This window comes from Gobio gobio (genome assembly GCF_949357685.1).
Source record: "Gobio gobio genome assembly, chromosome: 7".
Lineage (NCBI taxonomy): Eukaryota > Metazoa > Chordata > Actinopteri > Cypriniformes > Gobionidae > Gobio > Gobio gobio.
Genome location: NC_137103.1, coordinates 21,595,736 through 21,623,283, shown reverse-complemented (window position 1 = coordinate 21,623,283; position 27,548 = coordinate 21,595,736). Strand labels below are relative to the sequence as shown.

Genomic DNA, 27,548 nt, shown 5'->3' with positions numbered 1-27,548 from the left:
ATGGAAATCACATACTGTGAGTCTCAAACACCATTGTTTCCTCCTTCATATGTAAATCTTGTGCGTGAAAAACACCACGGATAAATAAGCGAATCTCAACATAACACCGATCAGTCGGGATCATTAATATGTACGTCCCCAACATTTGCAAATGCTAAACGCCATGTTCAAGGCCAGGCGAGTGATGTAAGCTTTGGGGTGAAATGCTGTTTCATGCATACTGAGCTTTTTACACTGTTAAAGACTTGGATTCCCATCCTAAACATGGACAAAGTAAAAAAAAAAAAAAAACTGAACGTTTCATGGAGTATTTCTGTGCCGAAAATACCTTCCGGTTTCTCAGATTTTCAGATGCTTCTGTGTGGACAAGCAACTTTTGAAAAACGCTTGAAAATGATAGTGTGGATGGGGAGCGTTTTTAAATGTCAATGTTCAAATGTATCTGGAAGAGACAGAGCCTAAGAGATAGTATTCTCAAAACAAGCCCTATAAAAATACATCTCAGGATGCACTTTGTGAACTTGTGTCTAAGCTGTTTATACAAATTTCTTAATCACGTTGTGTCTTTGACCATAAGTGAACTCGATTACACTGAGAGAAACTCACATATGATCAGTCATGGCAAATGAGAAGGACTGAAACCAGACTGAAGGATGTTGGCAGAGACATTCTTGCAATAAAGGTTTGTCATGCATGGATGGTTGTCCAGCATGCTGGGGTTAAAGAGGGCTAAACACTGATTGACATAGACGTTTGCACACACATTCCCTAAATCGTCCTGTCTGAGGAGCTTTAAAAGCATAATGATGAGTTTGACTGACCACAGCCTGAGGATGAAAAACCACTGCATGTTCTTGGCAGTGAAAAACTCACCAACATACAAATCATACTCACAAACAAAACCACACCAATGTCTCAAGTTCAGGGAATTTGTGGCAATCTGTCACACTTGCTGTGTATATAATCCAGAAGACGAGAGGAAAATAAAGCAAAAGGAGATTTAATGAACAGAGTAACACAGCTTATCAACATCACTGGGGAACTCAAGCAAAATGTGAGCTCAGCCCCAGGCACATGTGAACCATCTCGTCAGCTCAGGTGTAGAATCACCTGGCTTCAGTAATCAATCCAGTAATCAAACTGATTGCATTGACATATTGCTCTCATGTGTTTCAGGATGTGTCAAGTCTTTTCAAGTGGAAAAAGAAATAGAGGTTAAGAAGCGAAAAGGAGTAACCAAACCAAAACCAGAATCTGAATGCATCCGTCAAATAGAAATATTTGTGTCAAATGCCAACACCAGGCTGAAAAAAATACAAAATAAACATGCAAACTGATTTGTCGATGGAAGTAAAATATGAACTTCTACATGATGTTTGTGATATAACTGACCGATATTAGACATTTTAGATTACAGTAAACCAAACATTTTCAAATTTAATTCACATTCATGATATTAATGTTGTCCACTAGAGGGAGCCACGTGATAAGGAATATTTTTAAGCCTTTTAAGTTTATTTCTTCCCTGTATTTCTGCATTCCAGTAGGCTATATAGCAAAATATGACATTTATTTATTTATTAAAAAGTTTACTTGATCATGGCCTATACTGGGGGCCTGCATTCTGAATTTAACAACTAGGCTATGTACTCAATAAGTGTTCATTTCATTAACTAGCTGACAAACATGACATCAACAATAATGAAAACAAGACAAAAATATAAATCATGAGTCATGACAATAATTACACGATTTTAATTTAAACAATCTGACAAAAATATGACGAGAGATTGCCCCGCTTAATATAGTTATTATGTAGTCAATTTCATCCTGTAGACACAGAGGGTTCATGCTCCGGTCAGAGGCCAGAATTATCAGGTGAATTTAAATGCTTTATTGTGCAGTTAACCGCATTCAAGATAAATTACTATTTTAAATTGCATAAATTGCATAAATGAAAATTAATATCTGTGAGTCTCTGTGCACTGTTTTAATTGGCTAGCAAGTAAATCACCGATAAAATCATAAACAATTAATTATGTTTTCAGTGACTAACATGACTGTGACTCACAAAAAAAAATCTGACTCCAAAGCAAACACAATAAGGACAACTCCAAAATAAATGATAAAATGTTTCAACATGTAAACCACAAAATGTACAAAATATGTCAATATCACAATTAAATCTGTTTACAAGATAATAATTAGGGGTAATATTTATAAATTAGTTTAAGAGACATTTTGATTTTATTGAAATGATTGATATAAATTATTTTATTTGTGATTAAATATTTATGAGGAAGTCCACTACAGACCATCAACATAACCATTCCAAAATGATGTAATAACAGGGCTGGAGACAATATTCCTTTGAAACAGAGAACGAATACAACGATTATTATTCTTAATAGAGGAAAGAGAGAAACAGATACGGCCAACAAGTATCAGCAGGATCCAACAAGTATGGAGAGGGCTGAGGACAGACATTTTTTAAGAAACATTTTAGACCAGAGGGGAGAACATCCATAAGTGGAGATGGTGGTCCAGTGGGTTAAACCATGGAACTGATATGCAGAAGGTTGCTGGTTCGATCCCAGCGGTCATCACCAGTGTGTCCTTGAGCAAGGCACTTTACTCCATGTTGCTCCAGGGGGATTGTCCCTGTAATAAGGTCCCTGTAAGTCGCTTTGGATAAAAGCGTCTGCCAAATGCATAAATGTAAATGTAAATAACTACAGCAAAACCTTTAGGAGTGACTGGAATATTATATTTAGAATTAATTAACAGCGAATTTCTCTCTCCAAATGCCTATTACTCCAAATTTCTGCATAAAGGCCTTCAGTGCGGAGTTATAATAATTTACATTGCGAGGTGGCCATTTGTACTTTTTACGGAGGCTCAGACAGTTTGGAGTTGCTTAGAGGGTCATGTTGCTGATTTATCATGCCTGTATTGAATCCATCTTACTCTATGGTCTAGATCTCAGTTAAACCATTTGGTGCATATAGCAATGAAAATGGTTGGTCTGTGGGTTTACCCCAATCTTCAGTCTATATTCAAGAAAATTATTTTTAAACAGGCAAAGAAAATTACTTTGGACCCTTCTCATGTGCTTTATCCTGAGGAGGGAACAGAGATGTAACGTCCCTCTGCCACATCCGCTGTACCGCTGGAACGGCCGAGAGTTCAGTCTTGGCTCCTCAGCAGGTAAACATAATGCGATATTGCCTGCGTACTTCCTTATATACCCACACGGTGGGGTACTCATAATATACACTGCACATGACCACAGTGTTCAATGATTCTCAAAAGACTCAATGGATGAATCAGTCTCTCTAAATCCCTCCTTTCCGCGAGCTACTCTGGTCTAAATGGTCAGATGGCCCAGTCTGTTGTGATTGGTCTACAGCGTATAATATTTCAACTGTAATTCCTCACCATCAGCATTAACAAGTTGTGGTTGATTGACCTGTGAGATTACATCATTATGTTGACTGGTTAAAGGGTTAGTTCACCCAAAAATGAAAATTCTGTCATTAATTACTCACCCTCACGTCGTTCGAGACCCGTAAGACCTCCGTTCATATTCGGAACACAAATGAAGATATTTTTGTTGAAAGCTGATGGCTCTGAAAGGCTTCAGACAGGCCTCCATTGGCATTCAGTACACTTATACTCCCAAGACGGATAAAAGGCACTCAGAACATCGTTACAAAGTCCATCTCACCACAGTGACTCTACAATAATCTTACAATGCGACGACAATAGTTTTTGTGCGCAAAAAAAATCAAAATAACACCTTTTTCCAACTTGTTACTGCCTTCCGTGTGTGCCTCCAAGACGCATGCGCGAGAATATGACGCAGATCCGGCGTTCGGACAGATGACCCAGAAGTGATTTGTTTACAATCAGAGGAAGACGCGCGTGTCTAAGCTGTTGGATTCTACATTGATCGTGCTTAAGGTCTCGGCGTAGTGCTCAAAATGGGGTTAGAGTGTGCATTTCATAGATTCTCGAACCCCGGCGCTACGTCATATTCTCGCGCATGCGTCGTGGAGGCACACACGGAAGGCAATAACAAGCTGGATAAAGGTGTTATTTTGATTTTGTTTTGCGCACAAAAACTATTGTCGTCGCATTGTAAGATTATTGTTGAGTCCCTGTGGTGAGATGGACTTTGTAACGATGTTCTGAGTGCCTTTTATCCGTCTTGGGAGTATAAGTGTACTGAATGCCAATGGAGGCCTGTCTGAAGCCTTTCAGAGCCATCAGCTTTCAACAAAAATATCTTCATTTGTGTTCCGAATATGAACGGAGGTCTTACGGGTCTCGAACGACATAAGGGTGAGTAATTAATGACAGAATTTTCATTTTTGGGCGAACTAACCCTTTAATAAAGCACCTAAACCGAACTAAAAATTAAGAAAGACTAAAGAAGAACGAAAGATCTGTTAGAATGACATAAAACTAAATTGACTGGCTCTTACTTCTAAAAAGCATAATTGTTTTTTAAAACTAAAACGGAGTTTGTTACTTGCTGAGAAATAAACTAAAAAAAAATATATGAGAGATGAGAGAGAAAGTGTTCCCACACTCTTGATCATTCACTGCTCCTCAGACAGAGAGCACTTGGACAGCAAGCGTTCCCTCTTCTCACGTGTGGCCACGTAGTTCAGCAGGTCAATGGCTGTCACAACCCCAAACACCATCTGCCTCATCTTGGGGGAGACATCACTCATGTCTGTAAGACAGGAACTGCAATTCAGACTGAGGACACCATCCACTGCAATGACATCACAGCCTGTATTTACTGTACTTCATCTGCACGGGGTGTTGGGTTATTATCATTAACTAAAATCAAAAGCATAAACATACATACATATATACATATACACGTATACACACACACACACACACACACACACACACACACACACACACACACACACACACACACACACACACACACACACACAAATGTGTGAAATGTGAGGACATTCCATAGGCGTAATGGTTTTTATACCGTACAAACCGTATTTTCTATCCCCTTACACTGCCCCTGCCCCTAAACCTACCCATCACAGGAGACTGTGCAGTTCACTTTCTGTGAAAAAAAACTTGTTCTGTGTGATTTATAAGCATTTTGAAAAGTGAGGACATGGGTAACGTCCTCATATTTCACCCTCTTTTTGTAATACCTATGTCATACCCATGTCATTATACACATTTGTGTCCTGATATTTCACAAAAACATGCCCACACACACACACACACACACACACACACTTGAACTTGACTTACACTGAACCTGTTCATGCACAACAAGGGCGAAATGGTCCGTCTCCAGGATACGTGAGAGTTTGCCCAGGTTATCAGTTAGGCGCACCTACAGGAAGAGAGACAAGTTGACTATTGAGAGATCACAATACCTATCATTACTAAGCACTCAATTGTACGTGTCAAAGTAAATTCAGTTCATTAACACATCATTATTTAGCTTATATTTGCTGCTTCATCCAAACCTCAGTAATCAAAACAGCAGAAGTCTTTGTTATAGACAATCATATAACTAGATCCAACCCACATCCAACCCCATCATGTACTTTTTAAGAATGTCTCAAGGTTTATTTGAACAAGTTGTTTGAATACTTTTTCTTGAACCTTCTGTTGCTTGTAACAGAATGACAGAAAAGTGTGTGTGAGTTTGTTAGTGTGCCCACCTGTTTAAACTGTTTGTAGAGAACTTTGCTTATGGGATCAGATGGCCTAACCTTCCCAGCCAGGATAGACGAGAGCATGTTCCCCAATGTGACCATGCCCAGAATCTGCCTACAGGGAGAAAACCAGACACCAGACTGAGCCACACCTTCCTCAACCTACCATCTTGTTTGATCATTTTAGTATTTTCGGGTCAACAATATTTTCTTTTTTGTCCAGATCTATTAAGTCACAATCTCGGTCCTGGTAGACGTAAGCACTGTACATGTCTCCCTTGTCCGAAACACTTGGAGCCTTTAATGAGCCGATGATATAAATCCAAATATGTCCAAAATGCAGTGCTGGGGTACACTAATGGTCTTAATATTGATATTTAATATTGACACTGACTTTTTCTATTATGGAAGTTTTCACATTTCTACTACATCACTGACCATGTACACATTCATCTTCCCAGCGCTGAAGTACCCCTTTAAGTGTAGGCAGTGATTGCGGTGATGATGAGGTGCAGGTGCGTGTGATCAGTATTTGGGAGATAGAGTGCATTGTGACTGGGAAAGGGTGGCGCCTGGCGTGCTTGTAACATATATAAGTATAAATACTATTAATATATAATTAATTACATGCATACACTTTATGCACATTAATTGATTGCAAAAAAGGGAGTTCAATTGTCTGTAAAACAAAAGAGAAAACAGTTACAATAGAAAATAAAAGTTTAATGAAAATAATTAAATATTTTATTAATAGCATTGGCCCAGTTTCACAGACAAGGCTTAATTCTAGTCCCAGACTAAAATACATGAATTTACCTGAAACAACTTGCACTGGCATATCTTAAAATATGTCAGTGTCATTGCTTTGTCTCAAAATGTTTTTTTTTCTAAGGCACATTTATAAAAGCTACTGCCCTGATTGAACTAAGGCCTAACCCTGGCTTAATCTAAGCCCTGCCTGTGAAACCAGGCCAAAAAAAGTTATTGTTGTTGAAATAAAATTAAATAGAGGTAGTTTTGTTTAAAATTATTTGTTTGAATATTGTGTCACTATAAGTAAATTAACTTGACCTTTATAACATGGCATGGTTAGTTCGAAGTTTTCAGATGTCAAATGGAATAACCCCTAAAAAACTTCATGATATTTGTAAAATATTTGACCTTAAATATATTTGGAAATCTGCTTAAAAATAAGAACACACAGGTATTCAAATGAAGTGACGCAAGCTAGCCAACAGCGTGGCATTCTCAACAACTTCAACAACTGGAGAATGGAGGATGCCATGATCAGAGCTGTGTTTTTGTTGTGTATTGTGGAGATGGAATGAAGACGTGTAAGTTATGCAATGGAAAAAGAAAAAGGAGGGCTAAGAGACGGAATCTCCTTTGACAACCCTTACATAAAATACTTTTTTATTAAGTGTTCTATAAAGGGGGGGGGCTTTGGGGTGAAATGCTGTTTCATGCATACTGAGCTTTTTACACTGTTAAAGACTTGGATTCCCATCCTAAACATGGACAAAGTAAAAAAAAAAAAAAACTGAACGTTTCATGGAGTATTTCTTTGCCGAAAATACCTTCCGGTTTCTCATAAGTTTCGGATAGTTTTTTTTTCGAGTATGCGTATATCTGACGTCAGATAGGGCGGAATGTCGTTGTACGGGCCGTACGGACTCTTCTCCCAGAAGGGCGCGCGACCAGAGCAAGAGAGCAAACGCTTTAGGGAAGCCAGCTGCGCTGCAGTCACAGGACTTCACAAAATCAACAATGTCACCAAAGATGTGTGTTTTTGGTTGTCAGGGCAAGACAACCCTGCACAGCTTCCCAAAGAACCCTGCGTTAATGGGACAGTGGATGGAGTTTGTTTTTCCGGAGCAGCAACGGATTTGTGCAAGTATTTTAGTTTGTTCCCTGAATTTCGACAACAATGGTTTATAAACAAGGTACAGTTCAACTCTGGATTTGTAGCTCGTCTAATTAAGGTTCCAAGGTATGTTGGAAGCAGGCGGTTAGTAAAACTGCTTCAAATGTCTTTGTGTTGTTAGCCATCGGCTCATTCATTCAAATACGCTACTATTCCATTGTTTTTCTATGTAAATACGCACTAGTCTGACGTGCAAAGCAGTTCCGTTTGCTACTGCTAACATTAAATCGCATACAGTCGATAAACCAAATTATGTCCTCATAAACCATGAGTAAACGCACACAAATGTTGTAAAACTCGCGAGCATGAAAAGTTATATTACATATACATGTTACATTACTGTCACATATCTGTGTTTTTGTCATGTTGTTTGCTTTAGTCACATGTTCCTTTTGTCTATGTTTCCCGCCACTTTCTCTGTTTCCTTGGTTACCCTCGTTAGTCTAGTTCTGTTCAGCTGTGTTTAGTTATCCTTATCTGTATCACCTGTGCCCCTCGTTAGGAAGTCATCAGTGTTTGTATTTAGTTCCCTCGTGTTCATTCATTCCTGGTCTGGTCTCAGTTATGTTTACATCTCGTGTTGATGCAGCTTTGTGTTCTGTCCAGCGTTCTTTTGAATAAATACCTGTCTTTGTTGAAGTCCCGTATCGCCTCTTCACTGCAGCACGATACGACCGTGACAGAAGACCAGACCCTACTGCAAAAGGACTTCTCTTAAGGATGGGTATTTTCGTGTCTCCGTTCTCTCCAGTATTCCCAGAGGAAGGCGGTTCGGTGGAGGATCGCCTCTAGGGGATTAGGCAGAAGGGTCGGCCACTGGAGAGGTATGTGGAGGAATTCTGTGAGCTAGCTTATCTGGTGAACTTGCCAGATGCACCGCTTAACGCGGTTTTTCTGATGGGCCTGGACGAGGACACCATTCGATTCCTGGAACCTGCCTGTTCCTTTTCCCTAGTCGAGACAATCAATTTGATATTGTCCTTAAATGGTTCTGAGTTCGAGATCTTCGAAGAGGTTCCTAAGAATGTGTGTCTTCCTCGTCCAGTCCCCTCAGAGAAGCACGCTGCCTGGTCAGTTCACCCGCAGCCAGTTTCCTCCTCATATCCCTCCAGTGGGCCTGCCGGGAAGGTCCTGCCTGTCCCCAAGCCCAGGCGGAAGAGGAGAGCGGCCGTTAAGCCCCGGTGGTTGATGGACTTTGGGAGCGATCCTACCGCTCCAGCCCTCCTGGACTCCATTCCAGCCCTCCTGGACTCCGCTCCAGCCCTCCATGACTTCCTGGATTTCGCTCCAGCCCTCCTGGATTCCGCTCCAGCCCTCCTGGATTCCGCTCCAGCCCTCCTGGATTCCGCTCCAGCCCTCCTGGACTCCGCTCCAGCCCTCCTTGACTTCCTGGATTCCGCTCCAGCCCTCCTGGATTCCGCTCCAGCCCTCCTGGATTCCGCTCCAGCCCTCCTGGACTCTGCTCCAGCCCTCCTTGACTTCCTGGACTCCGCTCCAGCCTTCGACGAGCCCGCTCCAACCCACGAGATCTCCACTCCACCCCTGAATTCCCCAAAGAACATTTTGGGGGGGGGGCCATGTACCTGTGGGTGGGAAACATGTGGGTGGGGCTCTGGTTTGGCCTGGGCGCCCTAAGACTCCTGCTCCGCCCAAGGCTCCAGACCCGCCTAAGACTCCTGCTCCGCCCAAGGCTCCAGACCCGCCTAAGACTCCTGACCCGCCATGGCCGCCCACGGCCCCTGACCCGCCATGGCCGCCCCAGGCTCCTGACCCGCCATGGCCGCCCACGGCTCCACCCTGGAGGCCCTCCAGCCAGTCAGACCCCAGTGCTCCCAGGACTCCAGGGTGCCCACCCTCCCTCCCAATTTGTACTTCTACGGCGCGAGGACGCGCCTACCGGGAGGGGGCGTTATGTCACATATCTGTGTTTCTGTCATGTTGTTTGCTTTAGTCACATGTTCCTTTTGTCTATGTTTCCGGCCACTTTCTCTGTTTCCTTGGTTATCCTCGTTAGTCTAGTTCTGTTCAGCTGTGTTTAGTTATCCTTATCTGTATCACCTGTGCCCCTCGTTAGGAAGTCATCAGTGTTTGTATTTAGTTCCCTCGTGTTCATTCATTCCTTGTCTGAGGCCCGTTGCACAAAAGTAGAATTAAGACATCCAGGATAAATGACTGAGCTGAGCTCAATGAAGCCAAAACAAGTGCATCCAGGCTTAATTGGTTGCACAAAGACCAAGCCAGGATGAGCAGACACGGATTCATCAAGCCAGGTTAAACCAATCTTGGATAGGTGCGCGCTCACGGCTCACTCAAATAGACCCGCCACCGATCACAGATTCACTGATTCACCATGGCAACTAGAGCGGCGTACTTTTCCCCGTTGGAGGCACAAATCCTCATGGAGGCATACGAGGAGGTAAAATACATAATTAAGAAGAAAGGCAACACCGCCACAGTGATAAAGCAAAGAGAAAAAGCATGGCAAAGTATTGCAGACCTCCTGAATGCGTAAGTAGTGCACAATTACACACTCACCGCTCCGCTGAAACATCACAATTACAATCCAAATAGTTAATTCACATCTCCAAAAATGCAGTTGTACACTGATTATGAAACAGTTTAACTTTTAATTGAAATGGACAACAGATACGAGTGAAATTGTGTAAAGTAACCCCATCACACTGTATAAGGCTTTGATAAATTATTAAAGGCTTACATAATTACTACGCTCAGTAGTAGGCTACAGTTTAATCTTAACCGTTGTACTCAGCTTCTTATGCTGTCCACCGATTTTTTTTGTTTTTTTTTGGCCTCTTATGATGTTTGTGCTGTATACTGTGTGTAATACAAGTTTGCAGGGAGGCTACTGCATCCATTCATTTGTCTGTTCAGTTGATGTGTGTGGATTTGTCCTGCATTTATTTCAGTGTGCAGACAAGCGGGGTGTGTTTTATATATATATATATATATATATATTTAATCTCTATCTTTGAATGTGTATTTATCCTTTTGTTGTATAATCCTTTTGTTGTATTGTTGAGTCACTGTGTGACTTCAGTTTCGAAAGGAGCTGATGGTTTACCTGCTTTGTTTTATCCTTATTCAATAAAGGAACCTAATGTTACACTTTGTGTTTTTATATTTATGTGGAATGTGTATTTTATACGGCCGAGTATTAGGGCCACACTGAGGAAGAAGGAAAAAGTCATACATTTATGAGGCTGGTTCTTTCTGCGGAAAAGATGCATATTCTTTTTACAGTCCTGATACTTATGACAATGTGACGCTGATGTGCCAAGAGATTAAGTATGTCCTTGTTTGTGAAACCATACTGAAGAACAATTCCACGAAATGCCCCACAGCTGTCATTTTAACAACCGTCTTCCTATAAAACAACGGGTTACAATATTATGACTTAATTTTTCGAAGTCTGTGACTTTTCTTTTTTTTCCTCTGTGGCCCTAATATTCTATCATTTTTATATATAGCCTTATAGTCTATGGGAAACCGTAAATTATCTAATGATAGCAACATCATCTAAAAATCATAATTTATCCAAAATGATTGAAATTATGATCACAAACGTTTAAATAATGACAGTGGGTCTAGTTATATGTGATAACAATGTATAGTGGGCAGTAGAATAACTATTGGTTTCCGTTTGTGGTGACTGCTGACTGACATAAGGGATGAGATTAAATAGATCCTGGAATTTAGCCTGGTCTGGAGCAGGCTAGCTCCACAGAATAAATCTCCATGGTAATTTATACCATAACATCCAACTGCCACCCTATCCAGCTTTAGTGCAACCGGATCACGGATAAATTGAGCCAGGATCACCAAGATATCCCGGCTTAATCCCTTATCCTAGTTTTGTGCAATAGGCCTCTGGTCTCAGTTATGTTTACATGTCGTGTTGATGCAGCTTTGTGTTCTGTCCAGCTGTCTTTTGAATAAATACCTGTCTTTGTTGAAGTCCCGTATCGCCTCTTCACTGCAGCACGATACGACCGTGACAATTACATACCATTGAGACGTCCTGCTGTAGTCGTCGTTGCTGCTTCCTGTTCAATTTCAGCCTCTAGATCTGATTCAGGATCGTATGGCTAAATCTGATTGATCTCCATGGTTTATTTAGGATAAAGTTTTTTTCCACGTTTAAGGATGTCAGAGCTTTCAGACACTCTCAACGCAATAGCTGCGCGCACTCGTGTCTCTTTTTCCACCCACACGATACGCCCCCAGCCGCTCGTTTTTTTTTCGGAAAGACTCGGTACAGCCAATCTTTCTTTTATAAATATAATAAAACTAAAGACTTTTCGGAGATATGAAGGATGAAATACTACTCTATAGGCTCTCAAGATTGACATGAGATTGACTGAAACTGAGTGTTTCACCCCCCCCCCCCCCTTTAAGTATACTTTCTGTCTACTTTTTATATACTTCTCAGAAATTTACTTTATGTTCTTCTCAGAAATATACTTAAAATTGCACTTAAGTATTGATCGAGATATATTTAAAAGTATAATTTAATATTCATGGCTTGTAATTGTGTTGAATCTTTTGCTTGAATAGCCTATTAAATATACTTTTTTTTTTTTTTTTTTTACTTATTAAACTTACATTGTTTGAAAATATTGATTTGAATATTGATATAAAACAGATATGTTCTTAAATCTGCATATCTGAAGTTGTGTAGGCTAGTCCACTGGTAGTGTACATAGGCATTTACTTAAAGTTTACTTTACTCTTTCCCCACCATTGACTGAATTTTCCAGCTATCCATGTTTTCACTCTAATACGGTGCTATTACACATCTAGTACAGAATCTCATGATCAAAACACAGGAGGAGAAGAAGCTGAAACGAGTGATAGAAGATTGCTAAGGCAAATGTAAAAATGCGATCAAACATTAAACAGCATGTAAATCAAAACTGCTTAATGTTACCAAATGAAATGATGAACCCATGAAGAGGAAACAACTGTGAATCTTTGGGTGTGTTGATGGACTCGATCTACTCCATCTATATTTTAATGTTGTAATGTATTAAAATGTTGCCTTTATGAAACTTACCCATGCCTTTTAACTTAATTTACCTAAACAAATTACTAAAAAGGATGCATGAAGCTATAATAAAATTAAAATTTGTTATTTTTAAAATTAGTTAAACGTATATTTGAAGTATATAAAATGATATCTACATTTATAGTAGTATACTGAAAGTGCAAAAATAATATATAAATAGTGAACTATAAGTGAAGACTGACGTTTTTCTTTAAAATAAGCATTTTTGTCAGGTTCTATGTATAGGTTTCTACTTAAAGGTCCCATGGCATGGCATTTTTCTATTATTTTATAGTGTTTTCTGAAGTGTACTTATATTATTAGTATGATTTTTACATCATGAAATGTCATAATTTAGAAATAAAAGGCATTTTTTCTATACTGCTGTTTGCCCTGTGGCTGAATGCCCTGCTTCAAGAGGCGTGTCTGCTGTGAGACTTCAGTAAAAACGCCCACTGTTGTGATTGGCTGACATCTTTGCATTTTAAATGAGCGGAGGGGGCGTGGTTTAACGAGGCACGAGCAGGCACGAGTCTGCCAGAGAGACGGATGGACCTGTGTTCACTTCTCATCAGTTCTCTCAGTATGTCTCAGTTCAAGGTGAACTGTTGTAGTTACTAGCATATACTTCAGGTTATTAGTTTATTTCTAGTCGGAGGGGCTGTCACTCATGTCAGAAAGTTAGTAACTTTAGTAAATTATGGATCAGCGCTGACTCGAGACGCGAACCGTTTAGAACGATTCAGTCCGATTTGGTGAACTGGTTCGGTTCACTAAAAAGAACCGATTCAAAAGAATGATTCGTTCGCGAACCGGACATCACGGAGACGAAGCGATTGCTAACAAAGTTATTTATAGTAACTACTGAGTTATGAGAGCGCTGTCAGTCAGCGCGAGTTTATTGTGTTTGTATCTGAGAGTTCTGAATAAACACGAGTCCCAGTCACACCGAGTCCTCTTCATCATTATTCTACCAACTTTGTAACACATGCAATGTACCATTACAGCGAGATGAACGAGTTAGTAAGTGTTGAGTATAGCATTATTTCTAGATATGTTCCAATCATATGAATAGCGTCATTGACGCGCATTGAGTAACGTTACACAGCGCAAACAAAGACACAACAGCAGTAATCGAATGTAATCCAGTTTATTGTGGGGAAAGCTGGCTAGCCTAGCCGGATACCCTCACGCTTACCCCCCTTCTGCTTAATCTCACGCCGCGTTTGGTGCCTCCGCTGTGGGCCAGATGCAGTACTGGGGGTCGGGGATGTTGGAGGCCGAGCTTCGGCGTGTGTGAAGTTTATCTCTAAAGATGTGACTGCTGATGTTAAACAGAAAAGACTATGCACATTTTAGAACAGATAGACGCGACAAGGACGTACAAAAACACTGACTCACAAGATAGAAAACACGAAAACACTGTTCTGTCGGGAGAGAGAGAAGCCGCTGCGTGTCCACAAATAATAAATAATAAGCTACACATAAGAAATCAATGATCACAGATCAGAAGGAACTGAAGAAAGACTTCTGTTTTCATTTGTACATCCAAACACTGAGAAACTGCCAGTGTTCACTCGTTCACAAATAACGTTAATGATCTCTCGCGCTTGCATGGGCGTGCCAGATTCTCTGGGCGGAGGAAAGGGAGGTAACCGTTCCTGCTTGGACGTCAAACCAGGAGACGTCAGGATTGGCTCGTCTGGCCTGTCATTTTCTCAAAGGCAGAGAAAGACAGCCAGAACTCGGTTTTACACCGATCAACATTTCTATCCACTTGGGGACAATATTCAGGCTAGGGGAACTCATATTAATGTTGAAATACCTCATAAAATGAAAATTTCATGCCATGGGACCTTTAAGTACCGGTACTTCTGAATGGGCTGCGGCTGGGATTTAGTGGGTTTGAAGTGAAAGTATTTTATGAATGTATACTATATGCGGAGAGCATTCACTCAGTAACGCTATCTCATTTTTGACCGAAGTGGCTTTTTTGCTAAAAAAAAACCAAACACATGTTGTTTACACACTCCAAGTCCAAAGTAAAATCTCTAACTCCAATTGTAACCGCACAGGGACAGGAAATAGAGAAGGTGTCATGCTACACATATCTAGGTTTTTTATTGGATGAAAATCTTTCTTTTAATCCTCATGTTATGCATGTGGTAAAGAAACTTAGAGTAAAGCTAGGTTTCTTTTTTAGAAATAAGGCTTGTTTTAATTTGAAAGCTAGAAAAGAACTTGTAGCAGCCACATTTTTATCTGTTCTGGATTATGGCGACATTATCTATATGCATGCCTCAAAGTCTGTATTGCGTTCACTGGATTCTGTCTACCATTCAGCACTACGATTTATAACAAAAGCCGACTATAACACACACCACTGCAATTTGTACAGCTTATCTGGTTGGTTACCACTGTCTATACGCAGACAACGCAATTGGTTGATTTTCATTTATAAAGCAATTACTGGATCATTACCATCATATTTATCAGTATTCTCATTGGCAACAAACAATAGATATAACCTCAGGTCTAACAATAGCATACTTTTCAATGTGCCTACTGTTCACTCCGAATTTGGTAAAACAGCCTATCGTTACAATGCTCCGTCAACCTGGAACGCACTACAGAAAGAACTGAAACTAAATATGTTTATCTCCATTTCTGATTTCAAGTCATATCTGGCAGACACTTTACATCATACATGTGAGTGTGTCTAGACTTTTTGTTGTTTACAGCCTGCATATTCTTACTTGTTAATTGTATTTATGTTTTTTATGTTGTGTCCATCTCTGTTTTTATGTCTTTTTTAGCTATGTGCTGCCTTTTCTTGGCCAGGGCTCACTTGAAAAAGAGACTACTGTCTCAATGTGACTACCCTGGTAAAACAAAGGATAAATAAAAAAAAAAAAATAAATAGAGGCTTCTGCATCTAAACTCTTCAAGTATAATGTTCACTTAAAGGGATAGTTCACCCAAAAATGAAAATGCTGTCATCATTTACTCACCCTCAAGTTGTTCCAAACCTGTATGAGTTTCTTTGTTCTGCTGAACACAAAAGAAGATATTTTGAAGAATGTTTGTAACAAGGCAGATAGAGCAACCATTGACTACCATAGTATTGTTTTCCCTACTATGGTAGTCAATGGTTGCTCTATCTGCTTGGTTACAAACATTCTTCTAAGTATCTTATTTTGTGTTCAGCAGAACAAAGAAACTCATACAGGTTTGGAACAAATTAAGGTTGAGTAAATGATGACAGCTTTTTCATCTTTGGGTGAACTATCCCTTGCAAGTATACTTGCAGTAAAAGCAGTATTGAAATAGTACACTTACAAGTTTACTACTAGTACACATTGATATTTGTATATATACTACATAAAGTATACTTAAAAATATATTGGAACATTATAAAAATAAACGTATAAATAAAAATAAAATAAAATTAAAGCTGCGAGCAGCGATGACGGGCCCAAGCCGGTGGCACCGCCACCCCGGTGGCATCAGTTTAACTGTGCACGGCAGGCAATAGGCATTTAAAATGGGAAAACATAAAAGGACTATGTCAAAGTCATCTGAATTCACCACATTAACTGCAGCAGTTGGTGCTGCTATGACCACAAACCACAACAGCCACATCTATGAGATCAATTAAATTTATATGAATTTCATGTCAGATTATGTCAAAGGTCAAATTGGAATGAGTTCAGAATACCATTCGAATGCTGATGTTGTTTTATTCTAACACTTCTCTTCATGTGTTTTTGAGCTACCTTAGCTACCATTTGTGCACCAATCTTATGCACCATAAAACATGCTTTAATTTCAATATGGGTGGTCCAATAAAATTTTTTTAATAAAAAATGTATAAATGGAGCCAAATCACAGAAACTGCAAAGATGATTTTAATATCAGTGTCAGGTAAGAGTAAGATGCGTGTCTACATTTTATGGAAGTTTATTATAAATAGCCACTTTTATAAAATCATGTGAAATTTATGTTTTAATACATTTATATTATATCAGTAAATAATTAATTTAAAGACATGTGCATCATACGTGATCTTGGCAAACACATCACATGACGTTTTTATTTCAAGTGATAGTTATTTGTGATAGCCTATATGAAAGGGTTAAATTATGATCAAGAGAGAAAGTCACACACACACACACACACACACAATGATAGAGTGAGAGTGAGGGGGAGGGGAAGGACTGAGAGAAAGGCACACACACAAACTCACAGGGTGAGAGAGAGACCCCCCCCCCCCCTCCCCACACACACACACAGATAGAGAGGGGGAAGGGGAAAGACAGGCAGATGGCATTCCATAGACTTAATGGTTTGTATACTGTACAAACTGTACATTCTATCCCCCTACACTACCCCTAAGCCTACATATCGCACACACACACACACACACACACCATAGCTGTCAACCCTCCCGTTTTTTCCGGGTTTCTCACGTATTTTAGCTCTTTTCCCGCTGTCTTCCCGTTTTAGTATTTTCCCGTAAAATATCCCGTATTTTTACGTTCTGATTGTGTTAACTCAGAACACGCAACTATCTGGTTTAGTGCCAGAAGACGCGAATGAGAAGTCGCGCGCACTGTGAGAAAATTTTCCGTGCACTCATCCGAGAGCGCGCACACGTCTCTCAGCGCGCAAATATTGAGTTCTCTTTCAAGTCTTGCTCTTGAATGGACAAACTCACGCAAAAAGTATGTCAACATATTGATGAGTATTCTAGCAGACATAGTCTGTATATGGCTTAAGTAAGCTTTATACAGTCCAGAAAAGATGACGCATATCCGAGGTCTTAAAGGGGCAGTAGCCTTTACTGCTGTCTGTTTAATGTCAAACAAAAGACAAGGGCATCACTCACTGCTCTTGATTGAATAACTTTTGTAAGTTTAATAGGATTAATCTTTAATTTATACAGTCATATATGCAATGTTATTTTACATTTGATCAATTTCTGTACCTGAAAACTAATGTTAGACGTACCTGAAAAACCTGAAAAGCATAGTTTATTTTATTAGTATCTTTGCTCAATAGTATTTATTTGTGCTGCTGCTTGTATTTAAATGATTTGTTCTTATTATTTTCTTTTGTTTTATTTGACAGTAGTCCTTTTTTCCCTGAACATAGCAAATACTGAACCGTACCGAAACGGGGAACCTTAAACCGTGATACAAACCGAACCGTGAGCAATCTGTACCGTTACACCCCTAGCGTAACGTATGATAAAATGACTGAAAAAAGGTTGGGAAACACTGGCTTAGGCTACTATCGAAGAAGAAGAAGACAGTTGCAGCCGCGCGGTTGGGAAGAAGAGGGAAAAAGTAGCGGGAAGTAAACTTCAAGGAGAGTATAGTAATAATAAATGATAATAAATGGAACAAATAAATAATAAATGAAAATAATAAATGTTATATTTACCCATGGCCTTCCCTGTTATACAGAAATGTAATAGTTATCAAACCTTCCTTAACTGTATAAATAATAAATGAAATATAGATGAATCATTATTAAAGCTACAATTTTCTCTGTTCCCGTTGTTCTTTGATGAACATTAATGACAGGCTGACTCCACAAAATGACTCTAATTTGCCTCTTTGAAAAATAATTCTCTAATTTAACCTTATTACTATACTAATTGTAATATAAATAATACAAATATTAGAAGAAAAATATTTTAAGTGGTCATTATTGACAATAAATATTGCACAACTAGTATTTAGTACCAAAAGATCTCCTCAAAATATTCAATAAATATTATTGAACTAAAATATAGAACATTTATTTAATTGAAAAATAGTTAAGGTGTATGGTCACATTTGACCATCAATTAGTATGAGTATGACCAATTAGTATGGAATACCTGAAGGCTAAGTACAATAAAAAACATTAACATTAATGTTAACATTGTTGCATTACTCTCCATTATAAAACGATCCTGTATGGTTGATGTAATAATCAATGCACACTATGCTGTACTGTTTACCAAAACTTGCTGCAAACCCCTGTAAAGTGGAGCTGTTGTGTATCAAGCCATTCAAATGTATTGACACAGCGCTAGAAGTATTGAGATTTCTGTGAAGCACGACTGCGCGCGCCGCCGGGAGATGATAGAGCATGTCGCAACTCCGTATGGTTTTTCAACACTCTGGCTTTAACTGTTATGCCATATTAGCGCCAAAACGCTATTTATTGTTTGAATTTCGCATTAAAACTTTAAAAAATGTAAAAGCTTAGACATTGTTTAATATCAAAAGCAGGTTTGGCAATTTGGCGTGAGATTAAGTTGGGCAGCGTGAGAGCGTGAGACAGAGCCTGAAAGCGTGAGTGTCACGCCAAATGCGTGAGAGTTGGCAACCCTAGGCAAAAGAGAACTCGATGTGAGCAGGAAACTGACGCGAGTCTATCTATGCATCGAGTGTGTGTGTGTGTGTGTGTGTGTGTGTGTGTGTGTGTGTGTGTCAGTGTCCCTTGAATAGCTGACATGAGACGCATCCACACAGACAGGACACTGACACACACACATACACATACACACACACACAGACAGGACACACACACACACACACACACACACAGACAGGACACTAACACACACACAGACAGGACACTGGCATACAGCGCGCTCTCTTGTGTCTTGTCGCGCTTGGAAGCATGTACATGAATAGGAGCGTGATCATGTAACGCTAAGCAAAAATGGATATAAAAACGGACGCTGTGTTATTTGCGTTAAATATTTTTAATGCGTTAAGCTTCCGTTTCACGTTGACCGAGTTTGGTGGAGATTGAATAAATCACCTACGAGGAGAACGTAAAAACTCAGACCCTGAATTATACAAATATTCACGTTCAAACAAAAACTTTCTGTGAAAAAAAGACACTTATAAACAGACACTTGTAGAAAATAATGTGAATTTTTTTTTTAAATAAATTTGAACTATGTCAGTAAATAATGAATTTAAAGACAAATGTGTCAAAAGTGATCTTTGCAAACACAGCACATGACCTTCTGTAAAGCACATGTATAGAAAACACACTCACACTCCTCTGTTTTAAAAAAAGAGTTCTGTCTGAATGAGTACATGAAATCACGGCTGTCAGATGATAAGAATTGTAACTCAAATGTGATTTAGAAAAAGAGTCCTGTAGTGATATGGTGTCATAGTTCATGTCCACATTAACCACTACGTTGTAATACCAATAGCCATGTCATCATACACATTTGTGTCCTCATAAATCACATAAGCAAGCACAGAGAGAGAGAGAGAGAGAGAAAGGGAGTTTCAAAAATAATACAACACTGCCCCCTTTTGGTGATAGAGGGGAGGGCACACAAACAGCCAAAAACATTATTAAACTTTGACATGTTGCCATGGCAGCATTATTTGAAATATCAGGAATTCATTCATATGTCTCTATCTGTCATGTTTTCACATTATACTGATGAAGTTTGAAGTCAATCGTGTGAAAATAAGATGGTGATTCAAAGCATTTTTGAAAGTGACACACTTCCTGCTGCCAGTTGGTGGCGCTATAACTTTGACTCACAAAAGTCATATCCATGTGATCGGCCTCTTACAACGAACACACAGCTGAAGTTTCATCCAAATCATTCAATGTTTGCACAAGTTATTACACACTTCCTGTTTCCCTTTTCTCGCCATAAATTCGTTGCTTCGCCACGGCCAAACCGTTTGAGATATCAAAAATCCGCTCGCAATTTAGCATCCTCTATGTCTTGACTTCCTGCTGACCGAGTTTGGTGCTGATCGAAACAATGGCCTCGGAGGAGTATATTAAATTCCAGAGCATGTGTTTTCAGAACAACCCATATTAGCTCACTTCCTGTTGGGCTGACATGTAACTTAGAGCACGAAAGTTGTTCGGCCCGATGAGGTCTATATGTGTACCAAGTTTCATACATGTACGTGCAAGTGTGTTTGATATATAGACCAAGTTTTCAGACCCCACTTTAGGGGGCGCTGTCGAGTCCCCCTGCCACGCCCGGGTACCAGCTTCAGCCCGGCTCTGATGGCCGCGCATTCCGATGTGTGTGCAAAGTTTCAAGAGTTTTCGAGCATGTTAAGTGACCCAAAAGTACCCGAGAAGTCGAAAAAAAAAATAAAAAGAAAAAGAATTAAAGCTGCGAGCAGCGATGACGGGCCCAAGCCGGTGGCACCGCCACGCCGGTGGCATCAGCTTAACTGTGCACGGCAGGCAATATGCATTTAAACAGGAGAATATTTTAGAATCGCTCGAATATGCCACATTTACCGCAGCAACTGGTGCCACTATCACCACAAGCCACACCCATGATGTAATTTAAATCTAGATTAATTTTAATGTCATAGGATAAAATAGATAAAAGTTATCTTTTCCTGCTCAAAATTTTGTAAGTCCAGAAGGCCAGTATTTAATTCAAGGTGTTTGTAGTTCTTTTTTACTTATTCACACTAAAGTGATAGTTTTTTGTGATAGTCTATGATACGAAAGGGTTAAATTATCATTCCCAGAGAGAAAGGCACACACCCAAACTCACAGGGTGAGAGAGACACCCCCCCCCCACACACACACACACACACGTGCGCGCACACACACTCAAACACACACACAGGGTGAGCCTGAGAGTGAGGGGGGAGGGGAAGGACTGAGAGAGAGGCAATCTGCACATTGAACAAGATTCACAAGATTTTAACAACAAAAAGAAATAAAATCTAAATGGTGGGAGAAAGTTTTTTTTATTTCACTCTCTGAAAAAATTATTTTGAATATATTTGAAATCAATAGCCTATATGAAAGGGTTAAATTATGATCAAGAGAGAAAGTCACACACACACACACACACACACACACACACACACACACACACACACACACACACAAACACAATGATAGAGTGAGAGTGAGGGGGAGGGTAAGGACTGAGAGAAAGGCACACACACAAACTCACAGGGTGAGAGAGAGACCCCCCCCCCACACACACACACACAGATAGAGAGGGGGAAGGGGAAAGACAGGCAGATGGCATTCCATAGACTTAATGGTTTGTATACTGTACAAACTGTACATTCTATCCCCCTACACTACCCCTAAGCCTACATATCGCACACACACACACACACACACATACACACACACACACACACACACACACACACACACACACTACCCCTAAACCTACCATCACAGAAAACATTCTGCATTTTTACATTTTTATTAAAAAATTGTTTAATATGCTGTTAAAGCTATTTTGATTTACGGGGACACATGAAATGTCTTCATAAACCATGATTATGTTGTAATAAACACCCCTCCACCTATATATGTTATATATATATTATGTTATATATACCATGATTATATCCCAAAATAATAAATGTTATATTTACCCATGGCCTTCCCTGTTATACAGAAATGTAATAGTTATCAAACCTTCCTTAACTGCATAAATAATAAATGAAATATAGATGAATCATCATTAAAGCTACAATTTTCTCTATTCCCGTTGTTCTTTGATGAACATTAATGACAGGCATCATCAGTGCTCCTGTCACTTTAAGAACAACCGCGGATCTCACGCGCGGTCCCGCGCATCTCATTTCCTCACAACTCTTTAAAGTTCATTTAAGACGTTATTTAACTAATTTAAGACTCTAATATGAGAATACTCAAAATCCTCTGTGTTATTGTTTGTTCAAGAGCAAAAGAGAACTCGATGTGAGCAGGAAACTGACGCGAGTCTATCTATGCGTCGAGTGTGTGTGTGTGTGTGTGTGTGTGTGTGTGTGTGTGTGTGTGTGTCAGTGTCCCTTGATTAGCTGACATGAGACGCATCCACACAGATAGGACACTGACAGACACACACACACACACACACACACACACACACACACACACACACACACACACACACACACACACACACACACCGCAGCATAGCCATACAGTTTAAGTTCACCCACACTATATATTAATAAAAAGGTTTACAGTGCAAATACTGTTGTTGCAAATACTGTGCATAAAATTTGAAAACATTTGCAAAAAACACCACTGTATCATTACATTTTTTTTTTAAATCTTTAAGTAACCATTTTTTAAACATCTATAAACATTACATTTACATAGATAGACGGACCAGATATTCCTAACACTTTGGGAATACTTTAGGGTTACTAGTTGTTTTGTAAACTGTCTATAAACATTATCTGGATGGTTATTGTAAAGTTGCAACCGATGACTATAATACCTTGTTAAATAGTTTAATAAACAGTACCAGTAAAACGTGGGCAGTACCAGTAAAACATGTAAACAGTACCAGTCAAACATGTGGGTTGTCCTGATACTGTACTTCAAAATGTAATAGTGTAAAAATTGCCACAGAATAAAGTAATTGTTCAAGATCTATTGGTAACTCATAAAAATAATGTCATATTTGCATAAACTGTCACTACCGTGTATCCCGACACTAGCACATTAAGATAAGCTATGAAAAAAATCATGTTCCTCTGCCTCTTTCTGGTTAAATAATGTTTATAATAATTGTTAATATAGCATGCTATATTAACTATTCCAGGTTATTTATGCATAGCATAAATAATAGTTAGTATAGCATGCTATGCCACTTTCATCAAAACATATTACAAAGCTATAGCAATCTCATGTCATTCCGTCTGTTCGAAAAAAAAGTTGCACTAACTGTTCGTTACAAGCAGCATTTGCCGTCAGACAGGTAACGATAGCTAACATAAACATATTTTTGCTAGCCCACCTGCTGCAAACTTACACCATTTTTGTACAAGACAAGTAGAGCTATTTTATCCAGTGTAATTTATCACATACCACTATCTTGTTTTTTCTTATCCTCCTCTTCCTTTCTCTTTTTTCTTTTCTGGCTTCCTGAAGCATAAAATTCCGCTTCAAATCCGAAGATTTTGTATTTTGCCGACAGCAGAGATCGCGTTGTTGGCTGGCTGCTGTCAGCGACTTCTGAGAGGGGCCCCTTAAGGGGGATCCCGATAACAGTGTCATTGCACTTTACTGCATTGACTATCAATGGGGCGCTCACACAGTTTGTCGTTTCATTTTATTCTTAACCTGTCGCTGTCTTGGTGCCCCAGGCCAGCTCGAGGCCCCAAGCAATTGCTTGGTTTGCCTGCCTTGTCGCGACGGGCCTGCACACACACACACACACACACACACACACACACACACAGACAGGACACTGACACACACACACACACACACACACACAGGACATTGGCATACAGCGTGTTCTCTTGTGTCTTGTCGCGCTTGGAAGCATTTACATGAATAGGAGCGTGATCATGTAACGCTAAGCAAAAATGGATATAAAAACGGACGCTGCGTTATTTGCGTTAAATATTTTTAATGCGTTAAGCTTCCGTTTCACGTTGACCGAGTTTGGTGGAGATTGAATAAATCGCCTACGAGGAGAACGTAAAAACTCAGAAACTGAATTATACAAATATTCACGTTCAAACAAACTTTCTGTGAAAAAAGACACTTATAAACAGACACTTGTAGAAAATGATGTGAATTTTTTTTTTTTTTTTATAAATTTGAACTATGTCAGTAAATAATGAATTTAAAGACAAATGTGTCAAAAGTGATCTTTGCAAACACAGCACATGACCTTCTGTAAAGCACATGTATAGAAAACACACTCACACTCCTCTGTTTTAAAAAAAAGAGTTCTGTCTGAATGAGTACATGAAATCACGGCTGTCAGGTGAAAAGAATTGTAACTCAAATGTCATTTAGAAAATGAGTTCTGTAGTGATATAGTGTCATAGTTCATGTCCACATTAACCACTACGTTGTAATACCAATAGCCATGTCATCATACACATTTGTGTCCTCATAAATTACATAAGCAAGCACAGAGAGAGAGAGAGAGAGAAAGGGAGTTTCAAAAATAATACAACACTGCCCCCTTTTGGTGATAGAGGGGAGGGCACACAAACAGTCAAAAACATTATTAAACTTTGACATGTTGCCATGGCAGCATTATTTGAAATATCAGGAATTCATTCATATGTCTCTATCTGTCATGTTTTCACATTATACTGATGAAGTTTGAAGTCAATCGTGTGAAAATAAGATGGTGATTCAAAGCATTTTTGAAAGTGACACACTTCCTGCTGCCAGTTGGTGGCGCTATAACTTTGACTCACAAAAGTCATATCCATGTGATCGGCCTCTTACAACGAACACACAGCTGAAGTTTCATCCAAATCAGTCAATGTTTTCACAAGTTATTACACACTTCCTGTTTACCTTTTCTCGCCATAAATTCGTTGCTTCGCCACGGCCAAACCGTTTAAGATATCAAAAATCCGTTCGCAATTTAGCATCCTCTGTGTCTTGACTTCATGCTGACCGAGTTTGGCACTGATTGAAACAATGGCCTCGGAGGAGTATATTAAATTCCAGAGCATGTGTTTTGAGAACAACCCATATTAGCTCACTTCCTGTTGGGCTGACACGTAACTTAGAGCACGAAAGTTGTTTGGCCCAATGAGGTCTATATGTGTACCGAGTTTCATACATGTACGTGCAAGTGTGTTTGATATATAGACCAAGTTTTCAGACACCACTTTAGGGGGCGCTGTCGAGCCCCCCTGCCACGCCCGGGTACCAGCTTCAGCCCGGCTCTGATGGCCGCGCATTCCGATGTGTGTGCAAAGTTTCAAGAGTTTTTGAGCATGGTAAGGGCCCCAAAAGTGCCCGAGAAGTCGATAAAATAATAATAATAATAATAATTAAAGCTGCGAGCAGCGATGACGGGCCCAAGCCGGTGGCACCGCCACGCCGGTGGCATCAGCTTAACTGTGCACGGCAGGCAATATGCATTTAAACAGGAGAATATTTTAGAATCGCTCGAATGTGCCACATTTACCGCAGCAACTGGTGCCACTATCACCACAAGCCACACCCATGATGTAATTTAAATTTAGATTAATTTTAATATCATAGGATAAAATAGATAAAAGTTATATTTTCCTGCTCAAAATTTTGTAAGTCCAGAAGGCCAGTATTTAATTCAAGGTGTTTGTAGTTCTTTTTTACTTATTCACACTAAAGTAGGGATGAAACGGTATGGAAATTTAACATCACGATTATAGTGACCCAAATTATCACGGTTATCAATATTATCACGGTTTTGTTCAAACAAGATGAAAGTGTTCAAAAAGAACAGATGCACACACTTAAAACATTTCAACAAGTTTTATATTTGAAATTAAACAAACAACAAATAACTAAAGCAGCTCTAAGCACTTTTTTAAGCTAGATTCTGTGGGATTTCTTTACTTAATGGCCGTCGTCAATAGCAACGCATAACGCATAAATAATAATAATTTGTCGTAAATATAATCTCTAATATTATCTCTGTAAATATATTCTCAAGAAATATTCTCATCAGTGTTCAGCTATGATGCATTTAAATCTAGCATATTTTGTGTTAGAGCCCAAACAGTATCCAAGTGAAATAATGCATATCCATATTTCCATATGATTTGACAGTTTATTTTATTAAATATCAAAATGTGTGCATCATACCTGACACCTAGATGAACACTTTACAGTCAGTTTTATGACTGTCATTCTCTTTAAATGCTAGTGAAGTTTGGTAACGTTATACACGTTTCAATGTTGTATGTAACTTTGCAGACGGTCCCTAACTTCGCCAGCGTTATGCCAGTCATATCAGATGCGCTGTGGTTCTGCTGTGTTTTTTTAAACCATTTTACCTAAATCACCAAAATAATAAATGTTATATTTACCCATGGCCTTCCCTGTTATACAGAAATGTAATAGTTATCAAACCTTCCTTAACTGCATAAATAATAAATGAAATATAGATGAATCATCATTAAAGCTACAATTTTCTCTGTTCCCGTTGTTCTTTGATGAACATTAATGACAGGCATCATCAGTGCTCCTGTCACTTTAAGAACAGCCGCGGATCTCACGCGCTGTCCCGCATCTCATTTCCTCACAACTCTTTAAGTTCATTTAAGACGTTATTTAACTAATTTAAGACTCGAATATGAGAATACTCACAATCCTCTGTGTTATGGTTTGTTCAAGAGCAAAAGAGAACTCGATGTGAGCAGGAAACTGACGCGAGTCTATCTATGCGTCGAGTGTGTGTGTGTGTGTGTGTGTGTGTGTGTGTGTCAGTGTCCCTTGATTAGCTGACATGAGACGCATCCACACAGATAGGACACTGACACACACACACACACACACACACACACACACACACACACACACACACACACACACACACACAGCATACCGCAGCATAGCCATACAGTTTAAGTTCACCCACACTTTATATTAATAAAAAGGTTTACAGTGCAAATACTGTTGTTGCATATAGGCCTACTGTGCATAAAATTTGAAAACATTTGCAAAAAACACCACTGTATCATTAATTTTTTTTTTTAAACCTTTAAGTAACCATTTTTTAAACATCTATAAACATTACTTTTACATAGATAGACGGACCAGATATTCCTAACACTTTGGGAATACTTAAGGGTTACTAGTTGTTTTGTAAACTGTCTATAAACATTATCTGGATGGTTATTATAAAGTTGCAACCGATGACTATAATACCTTGTTAAATAGTTAATAAACAGTACCAGTAAAACGTGGGCAGTACCAGTAAAACATGTAAACAGTACCAGTCAAACATGTGGGTTGTCCTGATACTGTACTTCAAAATGTAATAGTGTAAAAATTGCCACAGAATAAAGTAATTGTTCAAGATCTATTGGTAACTCATAAAAAT

General features: G+C 39.2%; 1 protein-coding gene across 1 annotated transcript in view; it reads right to left on the bottom strand.

Moving 5' to 3' along the window:
- Nucleotides 1–1,739: 1,739 nt before the first annotated feature.
- Nucleotides 1,740–27,548, bottom strand: part of LOC307129274 (cystathionine beta-synthase-like) — an 82,069-nt gene continuing 56,260 nt past the window's right edge. The window contains exons 12-15 of the mRNA XM_079821534.1: nucleotides 5,721–5,829; nucleotides 5,302–5,386; nucleotides 4,593–4,741; nucleotides 1,740–2,661 (exon numbers count right to left, since the gene is read on the bottom strand). Coding sequence (XP_079677660.1) covers nucleotides 4,605–4,741; nucleotides 5,302–5,386; nucleotides 5,721–5,829 — 331 coding nt within the window. The 3' untranslated portion in view covers nucleotides 1,740–2,661; nucleotides 4,593–4,604. The remainder of the gene's footprint in view (nucleotides 2,662–4,592; nucleotides 4,742–5,301; nucleotides 5,387–5,720; nucleotides 5,830–27,548) is intronic.